The 25,637-nt window shown below is 36.9% G+C and overlaps 1 protein-coding gene across 2 annotated transcripts in view; it reads left to right on the top strand.

Annotated features, from left to right (window-relative positions):
- Window positions 1-23,287, top strand: part of LOC131986713 (AP-2 complex subunit alpha-2-like) — a 32,557-nt gene extending 9,270 nt beyond the window's left edge. The window contains exons 6-23 of one of the 2 annotated variants that reach the window (XM_059351816.1): window positions 1,521-1,622; window positions 1,714-1,822; window positions 2,523-2,673; window positions 3,809-3,977; window positions 5,161-5,298; window positions 5,381-5,563; window positions 7,736-7,833; window positions 9,121-9,352; window positions 10,551-10,715; window positions 11,615-11,704; window positions 13,168-13,307; window positions 14,647-14,729; window positions 14,960-15,050; window positions 16,266-16,388; window positions 16,469-16,585; window positions 17,794-17,863; window positions 19,307-19,441; window positions 21,010-23,287. In XM_059351816.1, the coding sequence (XP_059207799.1) occupies window positions 1,521-1,622; window positions 1,714-1,822; window positions 2,523-2,673; window positions 3,809-3,977; window positions 5,161-5,298; window positions 5,381-5,563; window positions 7,736-7,833; window positions 9,121-9,352; window positions 10,551-10,715; window positions 11,615-11,704; window positions 13,168-13,307; window positions 14,647-14,729; window positions 14,960-15,050; window positions 16,266-16,388; window positions 16,469-16,585; window positions 17,794-17,863; window positions 19,307-19,441; window positions 21,010-21,087 (2,274 nt within the window). In that variant the 3' untranslated portion in view covers window positions 21,088-23,287. The remainder of the gene's footprint in view (window positions 1-1,520; window positions 1,623-1,713; window positions 1,823-2,522; window positions 2,674-3,808; window positions 3,978-5,160; window positions 5,299-5,380; window positions 5,564-7,735; window positions 7,834-9,120; window positions 9,353-10,550; window positions 10,716-11,614; window positions 11,705-13,167; window positions 13,308-14,646; window positions 14,730-14,959; window positions 15,051-16,265; window positions 16,389-16,468; window positions 16,586-17,793; window positions 17,864-19,306; window positions 19,442-21,009) is intronic. The other variant, XM_059351808.1, reaches the window with a different exon arrangement.
- Window positions 23,288-25,637: the final 2,350 nt, after the last annotated feature.

The following is a 25,637-nucleotide window of genomic DNA, read 5'->3' as shown; positions in this document are numbered from 1 at the left end:
ACATGTGGCTCTTCAGGCCATCTGCAGTGGCTCCCTGTTGCTTTGACAAACCTTTATCCTATAGACAGGAAAAAATATATATTTTAGTCGACTTAAATGTGCATCATAGCCTATATAACCATCTGGCCCTTTGCCCTTTCCTCTAAATTTTTCCCCAAAATAGTTACAAAAGAAAAGACAGATTCGTTTACATTCACTACCAATGCTTCACGATGAGTGATTTGCTTGATTTGCAGCGAGAAATTAGCAAATTACTTTCATTATAAGGCTCAAAGATGCGGCTCCAGAGGGATTTTTCTTTCTCTTTTTTGGCTAAAAATGTCTCTTTTCATAGAAAAGGTTGCCGACCCCTGCCCTAAAACCTGAAGTTTTTTTGAAATTCAACAGAAGTGTCAACGCTTCTACTAAATAATAGATTTTTCAGCCTCTGTAGCAGATAGAAATGAAATTCAAAAAGTACTTACAAAATGACGTATCCGCTTTCCAGGCTTCAATGGGTTAATTTGTGCTCACCATAGTTTGACTGACTTGAATGCCAAGGTAAAAGTTTATGCGTACCGATGTGTGTACCAAACTGAAAGGGGGCCACAAGTAACCGTTCAGCTCTAGTGACGAAATAAAGTATACTTAAAGCAGACAGTATGGACGCTACTCTTCTACAATGCGTTGCACAAAGGAAATGGAGTTGCTCACAGTTAGAAATCGTTGCATTGTACTAAATCGTGAAGAATATGAAGTTTTTGGGATACTAACTTTTAGCATGTAGTACATACTCTATAGAGTTAGTATGTAGCATGGATTTGGGATGCAATTCTTGTTTTGTTTGGTCAGCAAACTCTCTGTAATCTACGGTGGCCCTGAAGGGCAAATCACAACCACAAATCAAAAAACAAAACGGCAAATCAAAAAACACAACGACAAAACAGAAAACACAACGACAAATCAAAAAAACACAACGACAAATCAAAAAAACACAACGACAAATCAAAAAACACAACAACAAAACAGAAAACACAACAAATCAAAAAGCACAACAACAAACCAAAAAACACAGCAACAAATCAAAAAGCACAACAACAAACCAAAAAACACAACAACAAATCAAAAAGCACAACAGCAAACCAAAAAACACAACAACAAATCAAAAAGCACAACAACAAACCAAAAAACACAACAACAAATCAAAAAACACGACAAATCAAAAAACACGACAACAAATCAAAAAGCACAACAATAAAACATAAACAACAACGACATTAACCAAACCGGAAAAGGTAGGTACCTTCGGGTGACATGAATCGTTGTGTTTCGTGATTTGTTGTTGTGTTTTCTGATTTGTTGTTGTGATTTTTGATTTGATTTGTTATGTTTTTTTTGTTGACGTTGTGTTTCCTGATTCGTTGTTGTGATTTGCACTTCAGGGCCACCGTAGAAATCCCTGTGATGCTTAAAAACAGTTTCCAAGGATGATGAAATATTTTGTCAGTTAGTTTGTAATTGCTGTGTGTTTGTGTTGTCAGGGAGTGGTGACAGCAGCTGCCAGCCTGATCACCACTCTGGCCCAGAAGAGTCCTGAAGACTTCAAAACCTCCATCTCACTGGCGATCGCCAGGCTCAGCAGGGTCAGTGTCTATTTAACTTCACATGATAAAATCAAGTTAATATCTAATCTTAACATGTGCTCATTTGTTTTTCTTGTTCCTGCTTGTCCAGATCGTGACTTCAGCATCCATTGACCTACAGGACTATACATACTACTTTGTTGCTGCACCATGGTTGTCGGTCAAATTGCTGCGTCTGCTTCAGTGCTACCCTCCACCAGGTACACTACAGTCATGTGTTAGCAGGTTTTAGGGGTGTCACGATTTCTGAATCCACAATTCTTTCAATTTTAAGGTCACAAAACAAAATTCAATTTAAATTTTGAATCTGAAGTCTTTGCCATTGTCAGACGAGTCTTAATTCGTAAATCAGATTATTGGTTTCATGCAATGAAAACTCATTCACATTTTTCAAATTATTTTTTAAAAAGATGTGTGGTATCAACTGTGATGTAGCTACCATGTTTGTTATATTCAAATTCAAATTCAAACAACTTTATTTATCCCAAATAGGGCAATTCAGTTTGCAGTCTCCAGTCAGACAGCGCACGAAACAAAGCAAAAACAAAGCAACAAACAAAACAAACAAACAAAACAAAAGCAGGACAGCACATAAACCAAACAATTCCCTCTGTCAGTGGCAACAAATCAGTGTGAGGGTAGCAGCAATATCCAGTCCCCAATGGACCACAGTGCAAACAATCTCAGGACAAAATGAGGGGAAGAGTAATAAATAAATAAATACATTTCCACCTTATGGCTGGAATAAATAAATAAATGACTAATTACTAATGACTATATTTATTTATATTTATGATTATAGAATGTAATACAATAATACAACACTTATATATAATGTGAGTAATGTAATTACATGAAAAGAGGCTCAGAGGTGTTATTTTATATTGTTTGTTGCTGCAGAGGATGCAGCGCTGCGAAGCCGTCTGACAGAGTGTCTGGAGACCATCCTCAACAAAGCCCAGGAGCCCCCCAAGTCCAAGAAGGTCCAGCACTCCAATGCAAAGAATGCGGTTCTGTTTGAAGCCATCTCCCTCATCATCCACCATGACAGGTTGGTCATCCTGACTGGGACAAGCTTTCTGCTGCTCATTGAATTCATGCAATATCATGGAATGTCAAAGGGTGTTTTAAGAAGGAAACATCAGGGAATTCTGATTCATTTTCTGTGGAATTTTAACATTGAGTCGCTGGATAGATTGAGATTGAGATGTTAATTTTCAGTTAAGCTGTAGACATTGAACTGTCTCACTGCATGAATACACCAAGAATTGAACACTTCACTCTATCTTTAACTCCTTTTTGAAATCACTGAGGAGATTTTTTTGCTATTCTCATGATTATAATGGGGCAAATTAAAGGGTTGAAATTCTGAAAATTAATGAATAGTTTGCAGATATAATCACAACACAAATTGGTTAAAACTTTAACTTTTAACTTAATGAAAGTGCCAAATATTACTACTTTATAATTTTATAAGAGTTTGTTGACGTGGACATTTTTGTCGTCTAAGGCAGTAGTTCTCAACCTTGGGGTCGGGACCCCAATTGGGGTCGCAAGATGATTTCTGGGGGTCGCCAAATCATTTTGGAGGTCAGCTCTGTCTCCACTGTGTTAAGGTGTTAATGTATTTTAGTCTTTTTGGTAATTTTGTGGGTTTTTTTGGTAATTTTGTGTCTTTTTTGGTAATTTTGTCTCTTTTTTTGTTCATTTTGTCTCTTTTTTTTGGTCTTTTTTGGTCATTTTGTGTCTTTTTTGGTCATTTTATTTCTTTTTTTAGTCATGTTGTGTCTTTTTTTAGTCATTTTGTGTCTTTTTTTGGTCATTTTTTGTCATTTTGTGGTCAATTTGAGTCCTTTTTTGCTTAATTGTATGTCATTTTGGTCAGAGAGATGTTTTAGTTTAGTAGTCTGCTTCATTATTTGTCGTCGTATCAACTGAGTTTGTATGATCTGAACTGTGCGTGTGAGATTGTGTTCAGTGAGCGGGGGTCGCGGACAACATGCATGTTAAATTGGGGGTCGCGACTCAAAAAGGTTGAGAACTATTGCTCTAAGGAAATCAAACATCAGTAACTTTTGAAAAGTGAACCTCAAGGGTTAAACTTCAGATCAAAGAGACAAAGCAAACCCAGCTCACATTAGTTTTAGTTTTAGAGTTGCAGCTACTTCTCGTATTTTGTCTTTCAGTGAGCCCACCCTATTGGTACGAGCCAGCAACCAGCTGGGCCAGTTCCTGCAGCACAGAGAAACCAACCTCCGCTATTTGGCTTTGGAGAGCATGTGCACACTGGCCAGCTCTGAGTTTTCTCACGAGGCTGTGAAGACGCACATAGATACTGTGATCAACGCTCTGAAGGTGAGTACGTACAGCCGATAATGTCTTTTAGAACCTTTTGATTGCATTGGTTGACCACTGAAGGGCAAATCACAACCGCAAATCAAAAAACAAAATGGCAAAACAGAAAACAAAACGACAGAACAGAAAACACAACAATAAATGAAAAAACACGACGACAAAACAGAAAACACGACAAATCAAAAAACAAAACCAGAAATCAAAAAACACAGCAAAAAAACAGAAAACACAACAAATCAAAAAGCACAAAAACAAATCAAAAAACACAACAGCAAAACAGTGTAATTTTCAGCTATTTTCCACATTTGAAGTGTTTTCTACATCCCTCTGCCATAACAGTTTTATATTGTCTGAGTTATTGCTTACAAGTATGTTTGTAAATGTATAGATATTTATCATAATCCACCATAATCCTCAATGTCTGTCTGTGGCACTAATGAGCCAAGATGTTACTCCTTTTGTTAAACATTTCCAGAAATGCCTATTGACCTTTTATGACCAAACTGATCAATTAAATCTCAGGATCAATCAGGACATAAATACACCTTATTTGTAGATACTGTAGATTTTTTGCTCAGCAAAAATATATGTGCATCCATGGCTCCATCAATTCACCTTTAATCCATACAAAACTACTCCTGAATGCTTTGAATACTTTAAAGCATAGTATAACCTAATTTTCAACATTCTGGATTTAATTTTGTAATTTATTTTCTAATTAACTTCTGTCATAAACGTTGTTCATGTTTGTTTTGTATAGTTTTATAACTTTTTTATAACTTAAGGGGGTTAATGCTAATGTTTGAAACTCAGAAAGTCAGAACTAATCTCAGATACAGATGTGTGTCAGTTTTGGGTGTAAAATTATGGAATGGACTAAATGATGAAATAAAGATGTGTAATTCTATGTTAGTTTTCAAGAAGACTTTAAAGTCTAAAATTATCAAGGGTTACAATGAAATTAGATTTTTCAGTTTAAGGTATCATGTGTTTTGTAACAATGTGAATTACTCAGTTAATGTAATGTATATAATGTAACGTCTATGCATGTAGATGGTACAGGAGAGGCAAAAATAAGCCTTTAGTGGGGCTTCAGCCTGTTCCTTTTTCGGTTGCTGTCTGATGGATTCTTTTGTAAAAACATGATTTTATTTCGTTGTCTTTTTTTTTTTTATATATATAGACGGAGCGAGATGTGAGTGTTCGCCAGCGGGCTGTGGATCTTCTTTACGCCATGTGTGACCGCAGCAACGCCAAGCAGATCGTGGCGGAGATGTTGGGCTACCTGGAGAACGCCGACTACTCCATCAGAGAGGAGATAGTGAGTCATCAGTACAGGCCTGTTCACCATTTAGTCCCTCTGTTTGCAGCTCTCGCCCTCATCCAGTTGTTTTTCCTCTCAGGTGCTCAAAGTGGCCATCCTGGCAGAAAAATATGCGGTGGACTACACCTGGTACGTAGATACCATCCTCAACCTCATCCGCATCGCTGGTGACTACGTCAGCGAGGAGGTGTGGTACCGTGTCATCCAGATTGTCATAAACCAAGATGACGTCCAAGGATATGCAGCCAAGACCGTCTTTGAGGTGGGCAAGATTTCACAGATCGGTGCAAACTCAAAAAGCATCTGTCTCTCCAGGAGGCCAAGAGGATTAAATGTGGGCTAACTGGGGATTACACTATGTGGGAATCCATATATCGATAGATAGTAGGGCTGGGCGATATGGCCCTAAAAGAATATCACGATATTTCAGGCTATTTTTGCGATAACGATATTCTTGACGATATTAGGAAATACTTAAAAAGTAAAAACAATTTTTTTAGTCTGTATAAATAATTAAAAATGTAGTTTGAAGTGGAAATCTCAACAATTGCCAAATAAAAAAAAATGTACTCTTGAGTATGAGCAAATAATAAAAAATAACCATTTAGGGGTTCCGGGGGCATATTTTAATGAAATTTTGTAAAGGAGAATAAAGGTTCTTGTATGTTTTATTTAAGGCATCTTATTTTGACAGTCCTCTTGTAAGTTCTGTGGTGGATTCTCTTAACACACCGTGCTCTTATTTTGAAAGCTGCATGTGCACCAAGAGGATTAAATGTGGGGTAACTGGGATTACACTATGTGGGAATCCATATATAGATAGATAGTAGGGCTGGGCGATATGGCCCTAAAATAATATCACGATATTTCAGGCTATTTTTGCGATAACGATTATTCTTCACGATATCACAAAATACTTAAAAAGATATAGAAAATATTTTTTTTAGTCTGTATAAATAAATAAAAATCTAAAATTTAATGTGAAGTGCAAATCCCAACTGTTGCCAAATACGAAAACATTTACTCTTGACTCTTGAGTATGAGCAAATAATAAAAAATAACCATTGAGGGGTTCCGGGGGCATATTTTAATGACATTTTGTAAAGAAGAATAAAGGTTCTTGTATGTTTTATTTAAGGCGTCTTATTTTGACAGTCTTCTTGTAAGTTCTGTGGTGGATTCTGTTAACACACTGTGCTCTTATTTTGAAAGCTGCATGTGTTTAGCGACAGAGAGTAAGTAGCTTTTTGTGATTAAAACAACTTTAACCACTACATCAAGAAGTAGGAATGTTGCCAATATCGTGATATGCATTTTTTTTAACCATAAAAAAAAAATACTGATATTATCGTGAACGATACGATATGGCACACCCCTAATAGATAGATAGATCGACTGACTTTATTTATCCCAAGCTGGGAAATTACAGTGTAGCAGCAGCATTACACACAGAGACACTAACAACACAATTAAATAAGAACAACCTAGGCATACTTCAAGCAATAAAATATAATAAAAAATAAAGTGTATAAAGGAGTATGCATTAAGGAGTAGAATTCCAGTGCAGAATAAATATGAATATACAGTATAAAAAGTATAAAAATGGGTCTATATGGTCTTTTCAGTGCACTTTTAAACACAGATTTATTTTTAGCACTGGGTGGTCTTGAGGGGGCTCCCTAAACACCTGTTTTTTAGTATGAAATAATCAAGTTTTACCCATGGCAATCAAATATGGCCCAATAATACTTCACCCCTAAAATGCCCTCAAGTACTCTACACATTAGAAACACAGTAAGGCAGGGGTGTCAAACTCTGGCCCGCGGGCCAAATTTGGCCCGCAGTGTAATGTTATTTGGCCCGCGAGCCAATATCAAATTATTATATTATTATTGTACTACAAAAGCTGACCCGCCGGTATTATACGGCGCATTTACCGCTAATACTAGATTTATTATTGTTATTTTATTTTTAAATGTATTAACCTGTTGAAAAACTTTATTTTGATATTTAAATCAGAAGGATGCAAATAGAAAAGAGGCATACGATTTTTATTTAATTTTTATTTAATAAATTAATGACATTGATGTGTTTTTTATATGAAATTTGATGTCTGCACTATTTAGTTATATATTGTATGTTTATAAGCGTTGCTGGTTCCATATTTAATGTTAAAGCAAAACATGTTTGATATATATTAAAATGTTAACTTGTTCAATGTTGGCCCACGATTTTATTCAAGTTTTAAATTTTGGCCAATTGTGTATTTGAGTTTGACACCCCTGCAGTAAGGGATTACATCCTTGTTGCTGGACAATGTGAGGTCCACATGAACAAAGTTGGCTGTCTGTTCCATTTCAAACCTCACGTGCAGTAGAAACAGTGTGTAATATAAAACTAACCCAATGTCGTCCTGCTTTGTGAACACTTGCAGGCGTTGCAGGCTCCCGCCTGCCATGAGAACCTGGTGAAGGTGGGCGGTTACATCCTGGGAGAGTTTGGCAACCTTATTGCTGGCGACTCACGCTCCAGGTAAAAAGCATCCTCATAGAGCAATCCACTGTATACTTTTCATTTGAGTTTAGTTGATGTTTAAACTGTGGATTGATTCACCAATCTACCAAAAAGCCTTACTAGCACATAACTACTAACTAGTATTCAACCATCAGATTATTTTCATTTCATTTTCCCAAGTTCTGAGATATCTGAATACATTTTTTGGTATCAAAATGTAAAATGTAACAACAATGGGCCTCATTCACGAACCGTTCTTAAGAACAAATTTGTTCTTAAGTCCTTCTTTCTAAGATTTTACGAAGATTGTGGCATTCATGAATTTTTTTCTTATCCAGGATTTTTCTTAGGTAAGAACAAATCCTATGAACTCTCAGGAGTACTCTTAAGCACATTTCAGTGCTGACATGTTGGCATGGTTGTGTTGTCTTCTTTTGTTAAGTTCAATAAAATACATTACAGTGAAATTTCCGTCATATTTATGTATTTAATAATTTCATTTTTTTTCTTTTCAATTAAATTAAATGTGCCAACGCTTTAACATGAATCAAGTAAATTGGAAATCATGCCATCGATTAGTGATTAGTTTCTTCATCCGTGGCCTACAAAACAATAGCATATATATTGCTGCTGCAGGAGGGCTCTGTCCGTTCTGGTTATATATATATATATATATGTATATATATATATATATATATATATATATATATATATAAAAGGTATTATTCCAGAAGATAAATTGTTTGCGTTGTTGCAACCTGCACTAAGGCTGCTAAATATAATTTTCTTCCTCCAAGTGATCTCCTGCAGCAGAACTTCTAGTTCTGAACTGCTTAAGTTTTTTTTCTTTTTACCTGTGCTCCAACAGATTTACGCTTTGCTTTAGACATTCTGCGAACAATTCAGCAGCTTAAGAACACGTTGACGAATCTGACGTAGGGTCTTCTTAGAAATCTTCTTAAGAAGGACTTGAGAAAGAACCTAAGAAGATTCTTAAGAAGATATTGGTGAATGAGGCCCAATGTCTCTTCCAGAAAAGTGTCCCTGTTGCCCTGAGACTTTTCTGTTTAAGTTACCTTCGGTTTTAATGAAGCCAAAACCATCTGCATGGCTAGATACAACCAGGTTTAATTGAGAAAATATGTCATTTGAGTGAACCAAACCTTTAAAAAAAATGCTGCTGACGCCAATATATTATCTTAAAAGTAAACATGCTGCTGTGTTTACCATATTAAACCAGCAGAAAAAGCTCAATATACAAGGAAAATATTGACTTTTGTCTTTTTGTTTCGTCTTCTCCTTCAGCCCTCTGGTCCAGTTTAACCTTCTCCACTCCAAGTTCCACCTGTGCTCTGTGCCGACCCGGGCACTGTTGCTGTCTGCATACATCAAGTTCATTAACTTGTTTCCAGAAGTGAAGCCCACGATTCAAGACGTCCTGCGCTCAGACAGCCAGCTTCGCAATGCTGATGTTGAGCTTCAGCAGAGAGCCATCGAGTACCTGAGGCTCAGCTGCATCGCCAGCACCGACATACTGGTGAGTGGAATTTATAGGAAGGGGACAAAATACAGAATAAAACACCCACAGGACACTGGACACCTAGTCTAGACGGATTTCAGAAAAAGGGCCTCCTATAAGAAGTGAGGAGCATTTATGGGTACAAGTCAGGAACCGGCCTACCTTACATATCTCAAGGGTGCTGAGTCCAAAAAAATGGTTCCCAAGCGAAATTTTTAGTTTTTGACCTTCTAATTTGTGTATCAAATGGCCAAATTGCCCATCTTGCACAGTCATTGGACCATTTCCCCTTAGTTTTTTTGTAAGTAGGCAATCAAAGATGAGGAAATTAAGTTTCTGGATCTATAGTCTAGAGTCAGAGCAAGGATATAGTGGAGGCTCAGTGTCTTTTTTATTTTTATATATATATATATATATATATATATATATATATATGCAAAATACCAACTGGAACATTTAAAAGTGATATTGATTGAATATTTATGTCGGCCTTAAAAAAATGACACAAATAATGCTTAATTTAACCTTAAAAGTTGGTATTTTGCATATATATATATATATATATATATATATATATATATATATATATATATATATATATATATGTAATGTCCTACATAATATTTCTTCTTCCTTTTCTACCCCCTTTCTGCGAAAGGGGGTAGGAAGAAGTAAAAAAACGTATCTAGTCCTTAACGGGTCAGTATATACATATATGAATAATCAATATAGTCACATACAAATATTATAAATAATTATATATATATATATATATACATATACTATAAACAATTTATATTACATTGTGAATACCTATACATGTATATTGTAAATTACTATATAAATATTATAAACATAAATACAATTACCATGTATATTATAAAACTACAGTCTACATATGTCCATGTTACAGAGGCTTTTCTAAATTTCTGTACTTTGTAAAAATGATGTCTTTATATTTGTTTTTAAACTGTCTTATGTTTTGGCTTTTCTGTACTTCCACACTTAACTTATTCCACAATTTAACTCCGTAGATGCTGATACAAAAGCTCTTTTTGGTTGTGCGTGTGCGGTGGACCTTGAAGTTTAGCTGTCCCCTTAGCTTATACCCTCCTAAATGTGTTATAATAATAATTTGGCGTTAAACAACAGCTTTATTATAGCATTACCTTTGACTTACGCAAGATAATGAGTTAGTACCTTTGTCCCTCCACAGGCCACAGTCTTAGAAGAGATGCCTCCATTCCCAGAGAGAGAGTCTTCAATTCTGGCCAAGCTGAAGCGGAAGAAGGGCCCCGGCAACCTGCCCGACATCGACGACGCCCGCTGGAACGTAAACGGCAGCACGGAGCACAGCGAAAACACTGAAGTTACAAACAAGGTAACTCCACTGGTGCTGTAATAAGTAGCAGTGAAATCTAGCCAGGATTAGTTTTTGTTTTATATATACACTACTGGTCAAAAGTTTTAGAACACACAAACTTTTGCAGAATTTAATTGAAAATGATGCAGTTTAATGTCTCAGTGTACTCTGAAATTAATGCACATTTGCAACATTTAAAATTCTTTATTGAGCATGATAGTGTTTTGAAAGTAAAAAAAAGATTCAAAATCACATTTTATGTTGGACTAAAGGACTAAAAAAAGACACAAAATGACCAAAAAAAGACACTTAAAGTCACAAAATGACTAAAAAAAGACACAAAATGACTTACAAAGACATGAAAAGAATTCAAAAATGGACAAAATAGCCCAAGACTCCATAGAGTTAAGTTGTTAACCCATTTCTTGTTTCCTGAAAAAGGCCTACTTGTATAATTCTGAAATGTACATTATTTTCCAGTTTTGGTTAAGCTTACCTTTTTTTATTTACCTCTGGCAGTTCACCACTTACCTTTGGACCCTTTCAAGCTGTTCATTTGACTTGAACTGCTTGAATTTCAATAAAAAACTGGAAAAATTGGGGTGTTCTAAAACTTTTGACCGGTAGTGTATATATAGATTTTTTTTAATACGCACTCCACCCAGGAATAAACAAAAACCACATCAGTACATTAAATAATCTTCTGCAGTGTGTTCCTGTAGCATTCATCCATAATCTCTAAAACCAGCCTGCATTACACAAACATATTGTTATATTGTTCATGACTGCTGTGCCTTTATTTTCTTCTACTGTATTTCCCTTGATCTCCACCTTTACTTGTCTTCTCTCTTTCCTTCCCCGTCTTAACCCCTTTATCCTTCTTCTCCTCTTTCTGTCCCTTTTTCTTCCTCCATCAGTCTTCTCCTTCTCTGGTGGCAGACCTCCTCCCTACCAACAGACCTCGCCCTGCCTCCTCTAGTCCCACCATGCTCTCTGCTGTTACCATGGTATACTGATAGTTAGAAACAACACATAGTATGGTGAATGACATCATTAACTAGAAAATTTCCTCTGGGGAAATTTTGAAAGGGCCACGGGGGCTACTGCCGGTATGTGAACACTATGATGAGATTCTTCAGAGATTTCAAACTATGCCCTTTAACCTCAAAATGTGTGTGTGTGTAGCGAAAATCTAAAAAAAGATCTAAAAAAACTGTTACATCTCCCTTTTTCCGAAATCTTTCTGCGTTTTTAATATGGGAGCCAATGAGGCTGTTGGTGGTGTTGGTGGATCATCTTTGCGTCCTACGCCCAAACTATAACTCTGACAGCTTTACCAGAGGATTGTGAGGGAGAAGACTAATTTTCCTACATTTCTATGTATAAATTATTTCTGTAGAGTGGAATTTGCGGCCTGGAGCGCAGTTTTAAAATTTATTTTTTGACAGTTTCTTCTCTCCCTCTACACTCTGGCGATGATGTCACACACTGTGACACGAACATTCCGTGCAATACACACCCATTATAATCTCAGAATTTCTCCCAAAATGATCATGGTCATTGAACAGGGATTGATAAAAAACTAAATGACCTATCGAAACGTGGATTAATACACCGATACACAAGACTTGTGTCTACTGTTTAAAGTTTAAATGGAGTCTCTAGGTGAAATTATGCCGGAGAAGTAGACGTTTAAAAATCTCCAATTATTGTTCTTTTTCGCTCATTCGTCGCCCGTCCCATTCACTTCAATGCAAAATTTTGGGCAGTTTTTTGCAACTTATGTCAAGAAAAATTCGTATTCTGTAGAGAAAAGTAATAGCACACACCGATCCCGATCAAACCGCACATTTTGATATATAATTTGTCCTGCAACTCTTCAAGTTGTAGGACTAGTAGCGGGACGAAATTGCGTCCGGAAGAGGAAGAAGAAGAAATCCACAGTATAACAGTAGTTGCCCCGAGGCCCTAATTATCAGCTACTTTTGTCTTCCATATATCTTCTTTAATATGAAAAGCTTCCCTGGTCGTCAAAGTTTTCTCCACTTGCTCAATGCTTCTTTTTCTTTTTTTACTTGTTTGAGGATTCTCTTTTTAAGACTTCCTTTCACTTTTATCTTATTTATTTTACTGATATTTATCTGATGATTACTGGTAGTCTGATTTTCTGGACAGTGTGTACTAACAACACCATCTCTTAAGCTGACAGTCAACCAACAACATGGGAAATACACAAACAAACAATAGTTGTAGAGTCATTATAGTTTATATTTCCAAACATGCAAAGTAGATTTAAGCTTTACTCTGACTAAAATGTTCAAGCTTTAGAAAGCAGATAATTAAATGGGTTCTTTGAGACTGTTTTCAGCCTCACTTAATGAGTATTTACACACCTCTGTTCACACTATAGTGTGTTTTGTATGTGGATCCTGTGTGTTTAAGTGGATGTTTGCTGATGTTTCTCTCCCAGGGCTCCAGCCACCCCTTCACAGACCTGCTCAATCTAAACTCCGCCCCTTCTGCAGGAGCCAGTCTGCTGGTTGACGTCTTGTCTGAAAGCCCTGCTCCTGCTCCTGCATCCGTAGAGGTGTCTGAGGATAACTTTTCCAGGTAGAACCACACACTAAGCTTGGCTAATGACATTTGCAGTACGTGTGGTTACACATACTGTAGTGCAGCGGTTCCCAAACGTTTTTAGCCGTGCACCCCCTTCTATGTCCCAACCGGATTGACGCACCCCCAATCCCCCACACCTTCAAAAAAAACAAAATGCAATAAGCTTTTTTTATAGCCATATTAACCCATTGAGGCCTAAAATGCCTGTAAAACCTCTGGGCGATTTTAAAATAAGCCCCTAAAACCTGAAACCTTTTCTGGAAATTCAACAGAAGTGTCAACGCTTCTACTAAATAATAGATTTTTCAGCCTCTGTAGCAGATAGAAATGAAATTCAAAAAGTATTTGAGAGCTTATACAAATACTACAAAATGACGTATCTGCTTTCCAGGCTTCAATGGGTTAAAGGCGGCATGTTTAATCATGCTTGAACACACATATAATTATATAACATATAATAATCACCATCACAAAAATGCGCTCTCGCATTTGAATGAACCTGAACACAGTTTCAATATAATGCAACAAAGTTATGCTTCCACTTTTAAGAACAAAGAGGATGATGACAGGCTCAGGATCAGAGGCAGAAAGCACATAAGTTGGAAAATGTTATAATATTTTGAGCCGCGTTGAACAAAAATTGCAGCAAGTTTAAATGAGCGTGGAGCTAAACAACCCGTCATCATAACACAGGCTGGAAACATGGAAGAAGAGAAGCGTCTTCTACGCTTCATTTTAAGATGAAGTGCATTTTGAATAGTCTGCATTTATTCATTAATTAATATTACAGTTTTTGATTTTACATTTTACAAAGGAAATGTTTATTTACACTTCTTTATTGTGTGGGGGGAAAAATGTAATTGTGTAATTATCAGACCGCCATTACATTTTTCATCTCGCGCACCCCCAGGGGTCCATGCACCACACTTTGGGAATCCCTGCTGTAGTATATTCCACATGCCATTTAATATTAAAGGGGGCGTTTTAGTATAAACTTTCAGAAAATGTTGGTGACAGACAGTATACAGACTGAAAGAAGAATCCAAACTGCAGAGGCCAAGGTATCCTGACTTTTTTCACTAGTCTTTTACCTCCATGCCAGGCTTAATATATTCTATATGTACACAACTGGCTACAACTTATGAGTGTAAAAGCGTTTTGTTTTTTTGTTTTTTTACCTTTTTCCACATCTTCTTTGAACTTTTAGTTGAGAAAATGTTCTGTTAGTATTACAGTTTGGTGCAGACCTTTCACATATTAAACATGAAACAAAAATGATGTCATTTTAAAGGTCTTCTCTGTAAATTTCTGATCGTGTGCTTTTAAATTCCAGGTTTGTTTGTAAGAACAATGGGGTTCTCTTTGAGAACCAGCTGATGCAGATTGGACTAAAGTCTGAATACAGGCAGAACCTCGGTGAGCAGCTTTATAACAGTATTCATCTCCAGTGGGCTTGAGCTTTGCATCTTTTACTTTTGGGAAATCTCATCGGTTAAAAAGATATTTTTAAAGTATACTTCTGACAGCTAGTGGTAAAGATGAAAAGAACAAGAGGCAGCATGGCATTATTTATTGCGGATGTTCATCAGATGTTATTACTTCAAAAAGAATGAACTCATAGATTGTTTCCTGCTGTCGTCCCACAGGTCGTATGTACGTGTTCTATGGCAACAAGACGTCTACCCAGTTCCTCAGCTTCACAACATCAGTGGCCAGTAGTGACACACTCAAGAGTCATATCCTTCCTGTTAGCTTTAGTTACAGACTTGACTGTCCCATTACAGCCAACAGGAGCCATTGCAGTTTACTGAACAAGTAACATAATCAACAAGTCCTTAGCCGCTCGCAGGTTTACTCACTGGCATTGTTTCATTTATAAGGCCATTCTAGGTTTACTCCCCACAAACCTGTGTGACTACATTAACAGGACCCATAGCACCTACAGTCTTCCCAAAGTCCGCACCGTACTCGGTAAACAGGCTTTTATGTATCGGGCTCCCTCATCCTGGAATCTGCTCCAGAGCAGTCTCAATCTGCAGGACCTCATTACAGTCACATCCTTTAAAAAAACTCTTGAGAGATCTGGAAGCAGACTCGTATCGCCTTTGCACTTTTTTTTTATGATGTCATGATCTTGTACTGTCCATGCCTATCTTACTGTGTTGTCTGGCTTGCTTGTATTTTACTGTACGTCCATGTTTTATTGTCTGTTCTGTCATGATGCACTGTCTGTCTTATTGTTGTAACTTTTAACCTGCTGCCGTCTTGGCCAGGCTTCCCCTGAAAAAGAGGTCTTTGTGTCTCAGTGGGATCGACCTGGTTAAATAAAGGTTAAATAAAAAAAAAAAAAAATAAAAAAAAATACTCCAACTTACCAGCTGAGGAGTATTCTGCACTTAGCACCAGGAGTTCTGCAGGACTTCTGTCTCCACACATGACTCAAGCATTAGATAGATATATATACTTTATTTATCCCAAGCTGGGAAATTACAGTGTAGCAGCAGCATTACACACAGAGACAATGACAACACAATTAAATAAAAAGAACAACCTAGGCATACTTCAAGCAATAAAATATTAAAATACAATAAAATACAATAAAATGTAATGTAAAAATAAAGTCTCTAAAGAAGGAGTATGTATTAAGGAGTAGAATTCCAGTGCAGAATAAATATGAATATGCAGTATAAAAATGTTGGTGCAATGAACAGTGTGCATAAAGAACACATAAAGTGCATAACGACGGTATGTAATGAACCAGACTATTTGTTATTGTACAGTGTGATGGCATGTGGCAGGAAAGATTTTTTATATCTTATTCAATTAGTCTGACAATACAACAAAACAACCAAAGTGAACAGGTTTGAATGCTTTCCAAAGCCGCTATAGGTGGCTGAGGTGTATGCTTGTGTCCGTTAGGTATCTGTAGAGTCCTTGACCACCTTCTCCACAGCTGAATGTCCACCCGAAGGCAGTAGACCCCACAGTAGAAGGTGGAGCTCAGCTCCAGCAAATCCTCAACATTGAGTGTGTGTCAGATTTTATAGATGCTCCGGTACTCAACATCCAGTTCAGGTTGGTGTCTGAATGCATGGTTTATTTTTGATGTTTAGTTATTTTTGTGTTCTCATTTCTGACTCTGTGTGTATAAACAGATACGGGGGAAGTGTTCAGAACTTTGCAGTGAAACTCCCTGTGATGCTGAACAAGTTTTTCCAGCCTACAGAGATGACATCCCAAGACTTCTTCCAACGCTGGAAACAGCTCGGACTGTAAGATTCACTTCACATTATATGTGCACCTGTCTCACGCTTCCTATCAGCATCAAGGTTATTATCGTTAACGAAAACTAACGAAATAACGAAAACTAGAATTGAAAAAACATTTTCGTTAACTGAAATAAAAATAAAAACTAGAGTTTTTAAAAAAACGATAGCTAACTGAAACTGTATTGTGTGGTTACAAAACTAACTAAAACTATAGTGAAAATGTCCTTAGTTTTCGTTTTTGTCAACTTTTTTTATTCATAATTCAGTGTTTCTATTTGAACATGCAACACATGGTGAATATGTTTACTGAGACTGGGATGTTTACACTCCAACCAAAATTCAAAACAGTTAATAACCTTATTGGGGCTGAGATGGATAAACCAAAGGAAATAATGGCAAAATTTATTATGACCACTTTGAATCTCGCACCCAACACATAGCCCATTACAAAAAAACTAAAACTAACACTAAAACTAATAAAAACTAAACCAAAACTAAGCATTTTCAAAAAATAAAAACTAAACTAAAACTAGAAAACTCACTCTTAAAACTAACTGAATTTGAAAACAAAAATTCACAACGAAATTAAAACTAAAACTAATGAAAAATCCAAAACTATTATAACCTTGATCAGCATTTGTCTCTGTACGTAAGCTAGGCACGTGTCTTTAACTGTTGGAAATGTCCACCAGCTTCATCAGATCAACAATGATGTCAAAGTCACTATACATTTAGCCCATTTTATTGCAAAAAGATCTTCAGTTGGTATTGTCATAGAGTAGGTCAGCAGTGGCTGTTCTCATCAGATAATTTCTCCATTATCAAAACTAAACCTCTGCCAAGGCCATGTCTTATCTCGCAATGTTTAAAAAATAATTAGTGCATCTGCCCTCCTATTTGGATCTGCTCCAAAATGTAATGAGTTCTGCTTCAGCCCATGATGCACTCTTCTACCAACTATCATGAAATTGAGCCAGTTTTTCCATAATCCTACTGAAAATCAGACAAACTGAATGAAATACATAACCTCCTTGGCAGGAAATAATCTAGCTGAAAGCATAAATATTCCATTAATTGACTTGGTTCTGGATTCTGATATAATAAAATGCCATTTACACAATGAGGTTCAAATGGACCATGTACAGTATATTGCAATTTTTGTAGCATTCTGTATTTATGATAACTAATTATCTTCTCTTCTGTGTCCCCAGTCCTCAGCAAGAGGTTCAGAAGATCTTCAAAGCTCAACACTCCATGGACAAAGATGTTACCAATGCTAAGGTAAAAATCACTTATTTTAGGGAAGTTGCATAGCTGTACATTAACCAACAGTCTGCATGTAAATATAGTATTTTTGGAGATGTGCTAGTGTGAGCTGTTTAACCATTCAACATGCATATGATAGAGAAAATCTGCATTAATTATTTTTACCCTGACCCACATTCAATTGATATTTTTCTATCAAGATATCTTATGCTCAAACTGGAAACCTTGTGTTTTTTTTGTAAATACAGTCTTGATTCCGAAAAAGTTTGGGTGCTGTGTAAAAAACAAACAAAAAAACCCTGAATGCATCAAATTCAGAGTATACATTTATAAAAACAAAAGTTTATCAGTTTCCAACATAAAATATAATTGGGGTTGTAGTTGGGGAAAGTCTTCTCACAGGATAAAGGATTTAATAAAACAAGTGTTGAGATCCATCAAGGCCACTTTAGACCTTATAGTCCTGCAGGAAAAGCTGCAACTTTCTCCTTCATTTGAATGGAGCCAGCAGGTCGGGCTGCCAAGGCAAGGGGCAGAACAACACAGGGCTGTCTGCTAAAACAGCTGATCAAGGGTTAACTTTTGCTGCTTTGCTATGCAAATAGTATTTTTGCTGTTTACCTTTAACCCTTCATCAGGCAAAGAACTATATTTGGTAGCTAGAGTCAGGTAATATTTCGAGAAAAAAAGTTGCAAATTTACTAGATTAAAGTGGCAAACCTACAAGAAAAAAAGTAACAGATTTAAGAGATTTAAAGTGGCAAATCTGTGTGAAAAAAGTTGCAGATTTACGAGAAAAAAAGTGGGGAAAAGCAACTTTTTTCTCCCAGATTCACCACTTTAAATCTCATAAATCTGCAAAAATTTTCTCGTAGATTTGCTTCTTTAATCTCATAAACTTTTTTCTCAAAATATTATTTTTGTGTGTTTGGTTTTTTTTACACATTCTGACAGTATGTAATATCCTCCAATATTCTCTAGGGGGTGAAATTAGAGATGTATTAAGTATTTCAATGAGTGTCCTATTAAGGGTTAAAGTGGTGAATCTGGGAGAAAAAAAGTTGCTTTTTTCCCACTTTTTTCTCATAAATCTGCGACTTTTTTCGCACAGATTTGACACTTTAAATCTCTTAAATCTGCGACTTTTTTTCTTGTAGATTTGCCACTTTAATCTAGTAAATTTGCAACTTTTTTCTCGAAATATTACCTGAAGTTACCAAATATAGTTCTTTGCCTGATAAAGGGTTAAACACATTTGTGCCTTACTCCAGCTGGACTTGGATGATATTTCAAGTCTGCAGCTGGAAGAGTTGTATTAAAACTAGTGTGTTGTGGTATTAAAATTGGTGCACGGAGACTTGGTCTATTATTGTCTTAAACCTGATGTTTCCTACATCAACCTGCTTTTTATGTACACATTATCATAACCTTTTTTAAAATCTCTAACTTATTTCGTAGATCTTAGGTTTCGGTGTAGCTCTTCTGGATGGCGTGGATCCCAATCCTGCAAACTTTGTTGGGGCTGGAGTCATTCACACTAAGAGCACTCAGGTGGGCTGCCTCCTCAGACTGGAGCCAAACACACAAGCACAGGTAAAGACACACACACACACACACACACACACACACACACACTATGAGGGGTATTTTATGCCAGCACACTATACTTAAACACCTTAAACGCGTCGCCTGTGATAGCATAAAGTCTGATGAATAGGCGTGCTTACAGACAAACGTATTGCGAGTACACCAGATAACATGGGTGACGGGTGAAAAGTGCCACGAGCGAACGTAGCGGACGCCTGTGTGCACGCTCGTCTCAATGTTCAAATAACTATTCTAGTCTACACGTGCACACGTTAAGGCGTCTGAAGCGTTGGCTTTAGGACAACAACACAAACGCGTTAACACCTATAACGCGTGTACGTCTATAAGGAACAAACTGAGGAATTTACGCACTAGGTCCACTGGATCATCAGGACCTGACAGTTATTCATTTTCTATGAGAGAGAGAGAGAGAGATTTCGTTAACAAGAAAATAAAAACGGGCCTGAAAATAATAGAAATATCCTGACAGCTCTGTTGGGGCTTGGAGTTCATCTATAAGTTCTGCTTTCTTATAAACAATCCCATGTGAAGCTGAGACTTTGTGTAACAGCTGAACTGTTATAGGCGTACACGCATTACAACGCTTCAGACGCCTTAACGTGTGCACGTGTAGACTAGAATAGTTATTTGTACATTGAGACGAGCGTGCACACAGGCGTCCGCTACGTTCGCTCGTGGCACGAATGACTCATCGCTATTTGATTTCTACACACACTACACAGCGTGTCTGTACGCTCATGTAGAATTGTACTTAACAGTCACGCGGGTCTTCATGTCACGTATTTGAGGCGTAGTTTACCCGTCACGCAGCCGTCACATAGGCGTATTCGCAACAACGCGTGTGCAGCGTCTGCGTGACGCCTATGTGACGCTCGTCTGTCCATTGAAAGTGAATGGAATTTAAAAACGAGCCTGAAAACAATAGAAATGTCCTGACAGCTCTGTTGGGGCTTGGAGTTCATCTATAAGTTCTGCTTTCTTATAAACAATCCCATGTGAAGCTGAGACTCTGTGTAACAGCTGAACTGTTATAGACGTACACGCGTTACAGGCATCAACGCGTGTGTGTTATGGTCCTAAAGCCAACGCTTCAGACGCCTTAACGTGTGCACGTGTAGACTAGAATAGTTATTTGTACATTGAGACGAGCGTGCACGCAGGCGTCCGCTACGTTCGCTCGTGGCACGAATGACTCATCACTATTTGATTTCTACACACACTACACAGCGTGTCTGTACGCTCATGTAGAATTGTACTTAATAGTCACGCGGGTCTTCATGTCACGTATTTGAGGCATAGTTCACCCGTCACGCAGCCGTCACGTAGGCGTATTCGCAACAACGCGTGTACAGCGTCTGCGTGACGCCTACGTGACGCTCGTCTGTCCATTGAAAGTGAATGGAATTTACACACACACGTTAAACGTTTGATGTCATCGCATAGGCGCTGTACGCGCGTTTTAGTATAGTGTGCTGACATGAAATACCCCTCATACACACACTCTTGTATTGAACCATGGTACAGCTGTGTAACTGTGTGTGTTTTGTGTTCAGATGTACCGTCTCACCCTCCGGACCAGCAGGGAGTCTGTGTCTCAGAGACTGTGTGATCTGCTCTCTGAACAGTTTTAGACTCGACAAACACCAGCATTTCTACACCGTTACTCTCCCAGTCTCACTTTAGATAGGAATTGATGTTTTGTACAGTGTAAATTGTTTTTTTATTTTACTTACTACACATGTAAATGAAGTGAAATGTATTTTTTTCGCACATAGCCTTACTAATATATCACTGCTTTGAACCTGCCTTGTACTGTGTGTGTGTGTGTGTGTGTGCACTCTCACTGAGCACCTTAGCCGACACGTTGCAGACGGTGCAAAAAGCTCTGAATGCTTCTTCTGCAGCTCCAGACTTCTGAACACTTTTGGAAATGTGTGTTTTTGCTGCTCTGGTACTGCCTTTCTTATTCAAACATTTTGAAGAGTTGTTTAGGAGTCTCTCAAAATCTAAACCAATGATCTCAACAACGAATTCAGTAGTTCTGCTCGTGTTTCTATGAGAGATGTATTCTTGTAGTTTTTCATACAAACTTTGCACAGAACTGAGACGCTTTCCACTACTCGCTACTTTTGCACTTGTTCTGTAGAAAAGAAAAAAAAATTCATCACATAAGTAGATAAATTTAGACCACAGAATTTTTACTTAAAAATTTCACCAATTTTAAACATCTGTCATCTCAGGAGGAAAAGCAAAGCTTTGCATTGTGATATTTTAAGTTAATAATACCCTTTGGATGCAACAAGTTTTGCCCCATGGTGGGAATTTTTGAGCAACATTGTGTATAAAGTTTACACACAGGCAAAGAAAATCAATGTAGAACACTAGACAGTAGAGCCCGACTGATACTGGATTTCCGGGGCCGATGTTGATAAAACTGAAGAAAAAATTCCGATATCAATATATGGACTGTTACACTCCCCTTTATGTTATGGCATATAGGCAGAATGGTTTAAGTAGTTAGTTAAATTTGCTGTTTTATGTTCTAAAATGCAAATGTTTTTTTTCTTGATGCCAGTTGTATTTTGCTACATTGTCCCGTGTTGAATGATGGAGTTGACCTCGCTGAAAGCAGCTTTTTGTTTCATTCTGAGCTGTTTCCCCCATCGTTTTTATATTGGTGCAACATTATATCGGACAACATTTGTTGATTTGTTGAACTGATGTCGGGCTCTACTAGGCAGCAGATGGATATCAGTTACTGATAGTTATAAAATGTGTTGTCTGGTTTAGTTTCCTACTTACACAGTTGTGCCTGTGAACCTTTATTACTCTGTCACACAACAGAACGAGCCTTCAAACAGACTAAAAGAGTAATAGAAGTCTAAGCCACTGCCACACTGTCACACTACTTTCACCTAAATGCATTTACTCACAGAACACTGCCTACTGGTAATATATCTATATTTCAATAACATGATGTATTTCTTTATTTTCAAATTATTATTCTTGATGGCATATTTGATGCTTTGTATAAAGACCAGCTCTGTCCAAAGGTGAAACATCTTCCTACCACCACCAGTAAAGCAGTGTACAAACGACAAGCTGCAGATTTAATATGTGACAGCAAGACTCTGAAGTCATTGTGCCCGGCAAGTAGAAATATTCATAACCCCCATAAAACAGCATCTTGTCATTTTTACACTGCTGTACACTGTCAATCTGAGTATTTCAATCCACAGCTTTACAACTAACTATGCAACCAGAACCAAAGGCAAATGTGCAACATTTTTCTAACAAGCCAATCAGTGAGTAAAGTTATATTCAAAGGGACAGTATGAGGAAAATACATTTGTTAATCATTAAACCCAGAATACAAGTCTAAACCTGAATTAATATAATGCATCCCCTTTTAAACGAACAACATTTTGTGCTGCTGGTGGATGTTTTCACCTGCGGACCGAGCTCGGCTGTCTTCATGCTGAACTCTGCTACCTGTAGCTTCATCTTTATCTGACGGATATAAGAGTGATATTGATCCTCTTAAAGTGAATAAGAGTATGTACCAAAATGTCAACTATTCTTTAAAGTGACTTAAAGTTTTTTCCAGAAATGGTAATGCAAATTTGTTTTTAAAAAAGAATGTAAGAATAAATGTTTAGATTGTGTTAAAAGGTTTGGCCGATTCATGAATACGGGTTCTTTAATCTGGACCAGAGATGGTTTAACAACTATTTATGTCCTTTTGGGGGATACAAGGTTTCACATATTTAGACATGTGGATTTGGTTCTTCTGGAAGTTGTGAGATGATGTGTTTACTTCTGTCAGGTCCAGGAGTGTTCAAGAAGACCAACTTGCTCAGTGTCACACTGTGCCTTTTGTTGTTCAGCAGCTTATTTAAAAAAAAACAACAACAACCACTCATGTTCTTTCTTGCTTGTTTTCGATACAGTACAACAGACTTTATGATAATGTCAGAGGAGGAACAAACCAAACAAAACATCAAATTATTACCAGCCAGGTTGCTACAAAACAACCCCTATTTAATGCTGAGGTTGCTATATTTACTAGATTGTTAATTAAGATGTTAGCTGGTTTGGGGTTGTGAAATGTGTTTATAGCTCGATTCTGCAGCTCACAACTGAAAAACAGTTAATGCAGGTTTAAAACAATCCTGTTGTATGAGCAGGCTGTAGTTTTCATGTTTTTGTCTGGTCTTCTCACATTATAGAAAATACAAGCATGTGCTCAGCTGGATCGCAGCTTTACACTGGAACTTTACACTAAAATACAATCACACATGGCTTCTCATTGATCCAATATTAACCCTTAATCAGGCAAAGAACTATATTTGGTAACTTCAGGTAATATTTCGAGAAAAAAGTTTAGCAAAGCAAATTTACTAGATTAAAGTGGCAAATCTGCACGAAAAAAGTTGCAGATTTACGAGAATAAAGTGGGAAAAACTTTTTTCTCCAAGATTCACCACTTTAAATCTCGTAGATTTGCCACTTTAATCTCGTAATGTTTTTTTTTTTAACACATTCTAGCAGTATGTAATATCCTCCAATATTCTCTCGGGTTGAAATTTGGAATTTTTGGAATTATTAAGGGTTAAAGAGGTGAATCTGGGAGAAAAAAGTTGCTTTTTCCTACTTTTTTCTCGTAAATCTTCGACTTTTTTCGCGCAGATTTGCCACTTTAAATCTCTTAAATCTGCAACTTTTTTTCTTGCCGAATTGCCACTTTAATCTAGTAAATTTGTAACTTTTTTTCTCGAAATATTACCTGAAGTTACCAATTATAGTTCTTTGCCTGATAAAGGGTTAACCAGTTACCAGCCTAATGGTTTCTGTCATCAACTTGATTGGGTTTCTAATTACTTTAACTGTTGACCTTCACTTAAAGCTCCAAATAATAAATAAGTTAAACTATACTGTGGATATGTGACATTAAAATCTATTCTGGCTCATTGATACCACCTTCAGTGCTCTCATTGATTACTATCAGTTAATGTTTCCATTTCATCTTCACAAATGGTCACAATGCTGTTGTTCTTTGTGCCTGACATTGGATAAAGTTTTTTTTTTTTTTTTAATGGATATCATAATGTTGCTTTCTAAATGAAATGTCATTTCAGCATCCACTTCTGAAAGTTAATTAATTAATGATTATTAATTAAAACATGTTGCTAGCTTTTAAAGTGGAAAAAAAAACATGATTAATTACACATTATTATTATTATATATTATGTTCAATATAACTGAACTCACAAAATCTCATATTGTAGCTTGTGCACAGTTGCATGCAGGGATGTCACCCAATAATGGAACAATTTCCTTTAAAAAATGTAGTAATGCCTTTCAGGTGGGTCTTTTTCGAACATTATCCATGAAAATGATTCATCCATTTTGAAAAAGAAAACACCTGAAAGGTATTACATTATCAGTAAGAAAGTTGTTACTATACCTGTCTGGATATTTTATTAGGGCCTCGGGGCAATCGCACCGAGCACTGGTCCCATCCAGCGATAGCTGTAAGTCGCGAAAAACTGCCCAAAATTTTGCATTGAAGTGAATGGGACGGTCAACAAAAAATGAGCGAAAAAGAACAATAATTGGAGATTTTTAAACGTCTACTTCTCCGGCATAATTTCACCTAGAGACTCCATTTAAACTTTAAACAGTAGACACAAGTCTTGTGTATCGGTGTATTAATCCACGTTTCGATAGGTCATATAGTTTTTTATCAATCCCTGTTCAATGACCATGATCATTTTTTGAGAAATTCTGAGATTATAATGGGTGTGTATTGCACGGAATGTTTGTGTCACAGTGTGTGACATCATCGGCAGAGTGTAGAGGGAGAGAAGAAATTGTCAAAAAATAAACTTGAAAACTGCGCTCCAGGCCGCAAATTCCACTCTACAGAAATAATTTATACATAGAAACGTAGGAAAATTAGTCTTCTCACTCACAATCCTCTGGTAAAGCTGTCAGAGTTATAGTTTGGGCGTACGACGCACAAATGCGCCACCAACACGCACCAACAGCCTCATTGGGTCCCATATTAAAAACGCAGGAAGATTTCGGAAGAAGGGAGATGTAACAGTTTTTTTAGATCGCTTTAACAAAGCTATTTTTTCATTTTTCTTAAAAAAAATCATATGTAGACGTTCAGGAA

Source organism: Centropristis striata, chromosome 2 (assembly GCF_030273125.1).
Source record: "Centropristis striata isolate RG_2023a ecotype Rhode Island chromosome 2, C.striata_1.0, whole genome shotgun sequence".
NCBI lineage: Eukaryota > Metazoa > Chordata > Actinopteri > Perciformes > Serranidae > Centropristis > Centropristis striata.
Note: the sequence above shows the minus strand (reverse complement) of the source record. Positions and strands in the feature narration are given on the sequence as shown.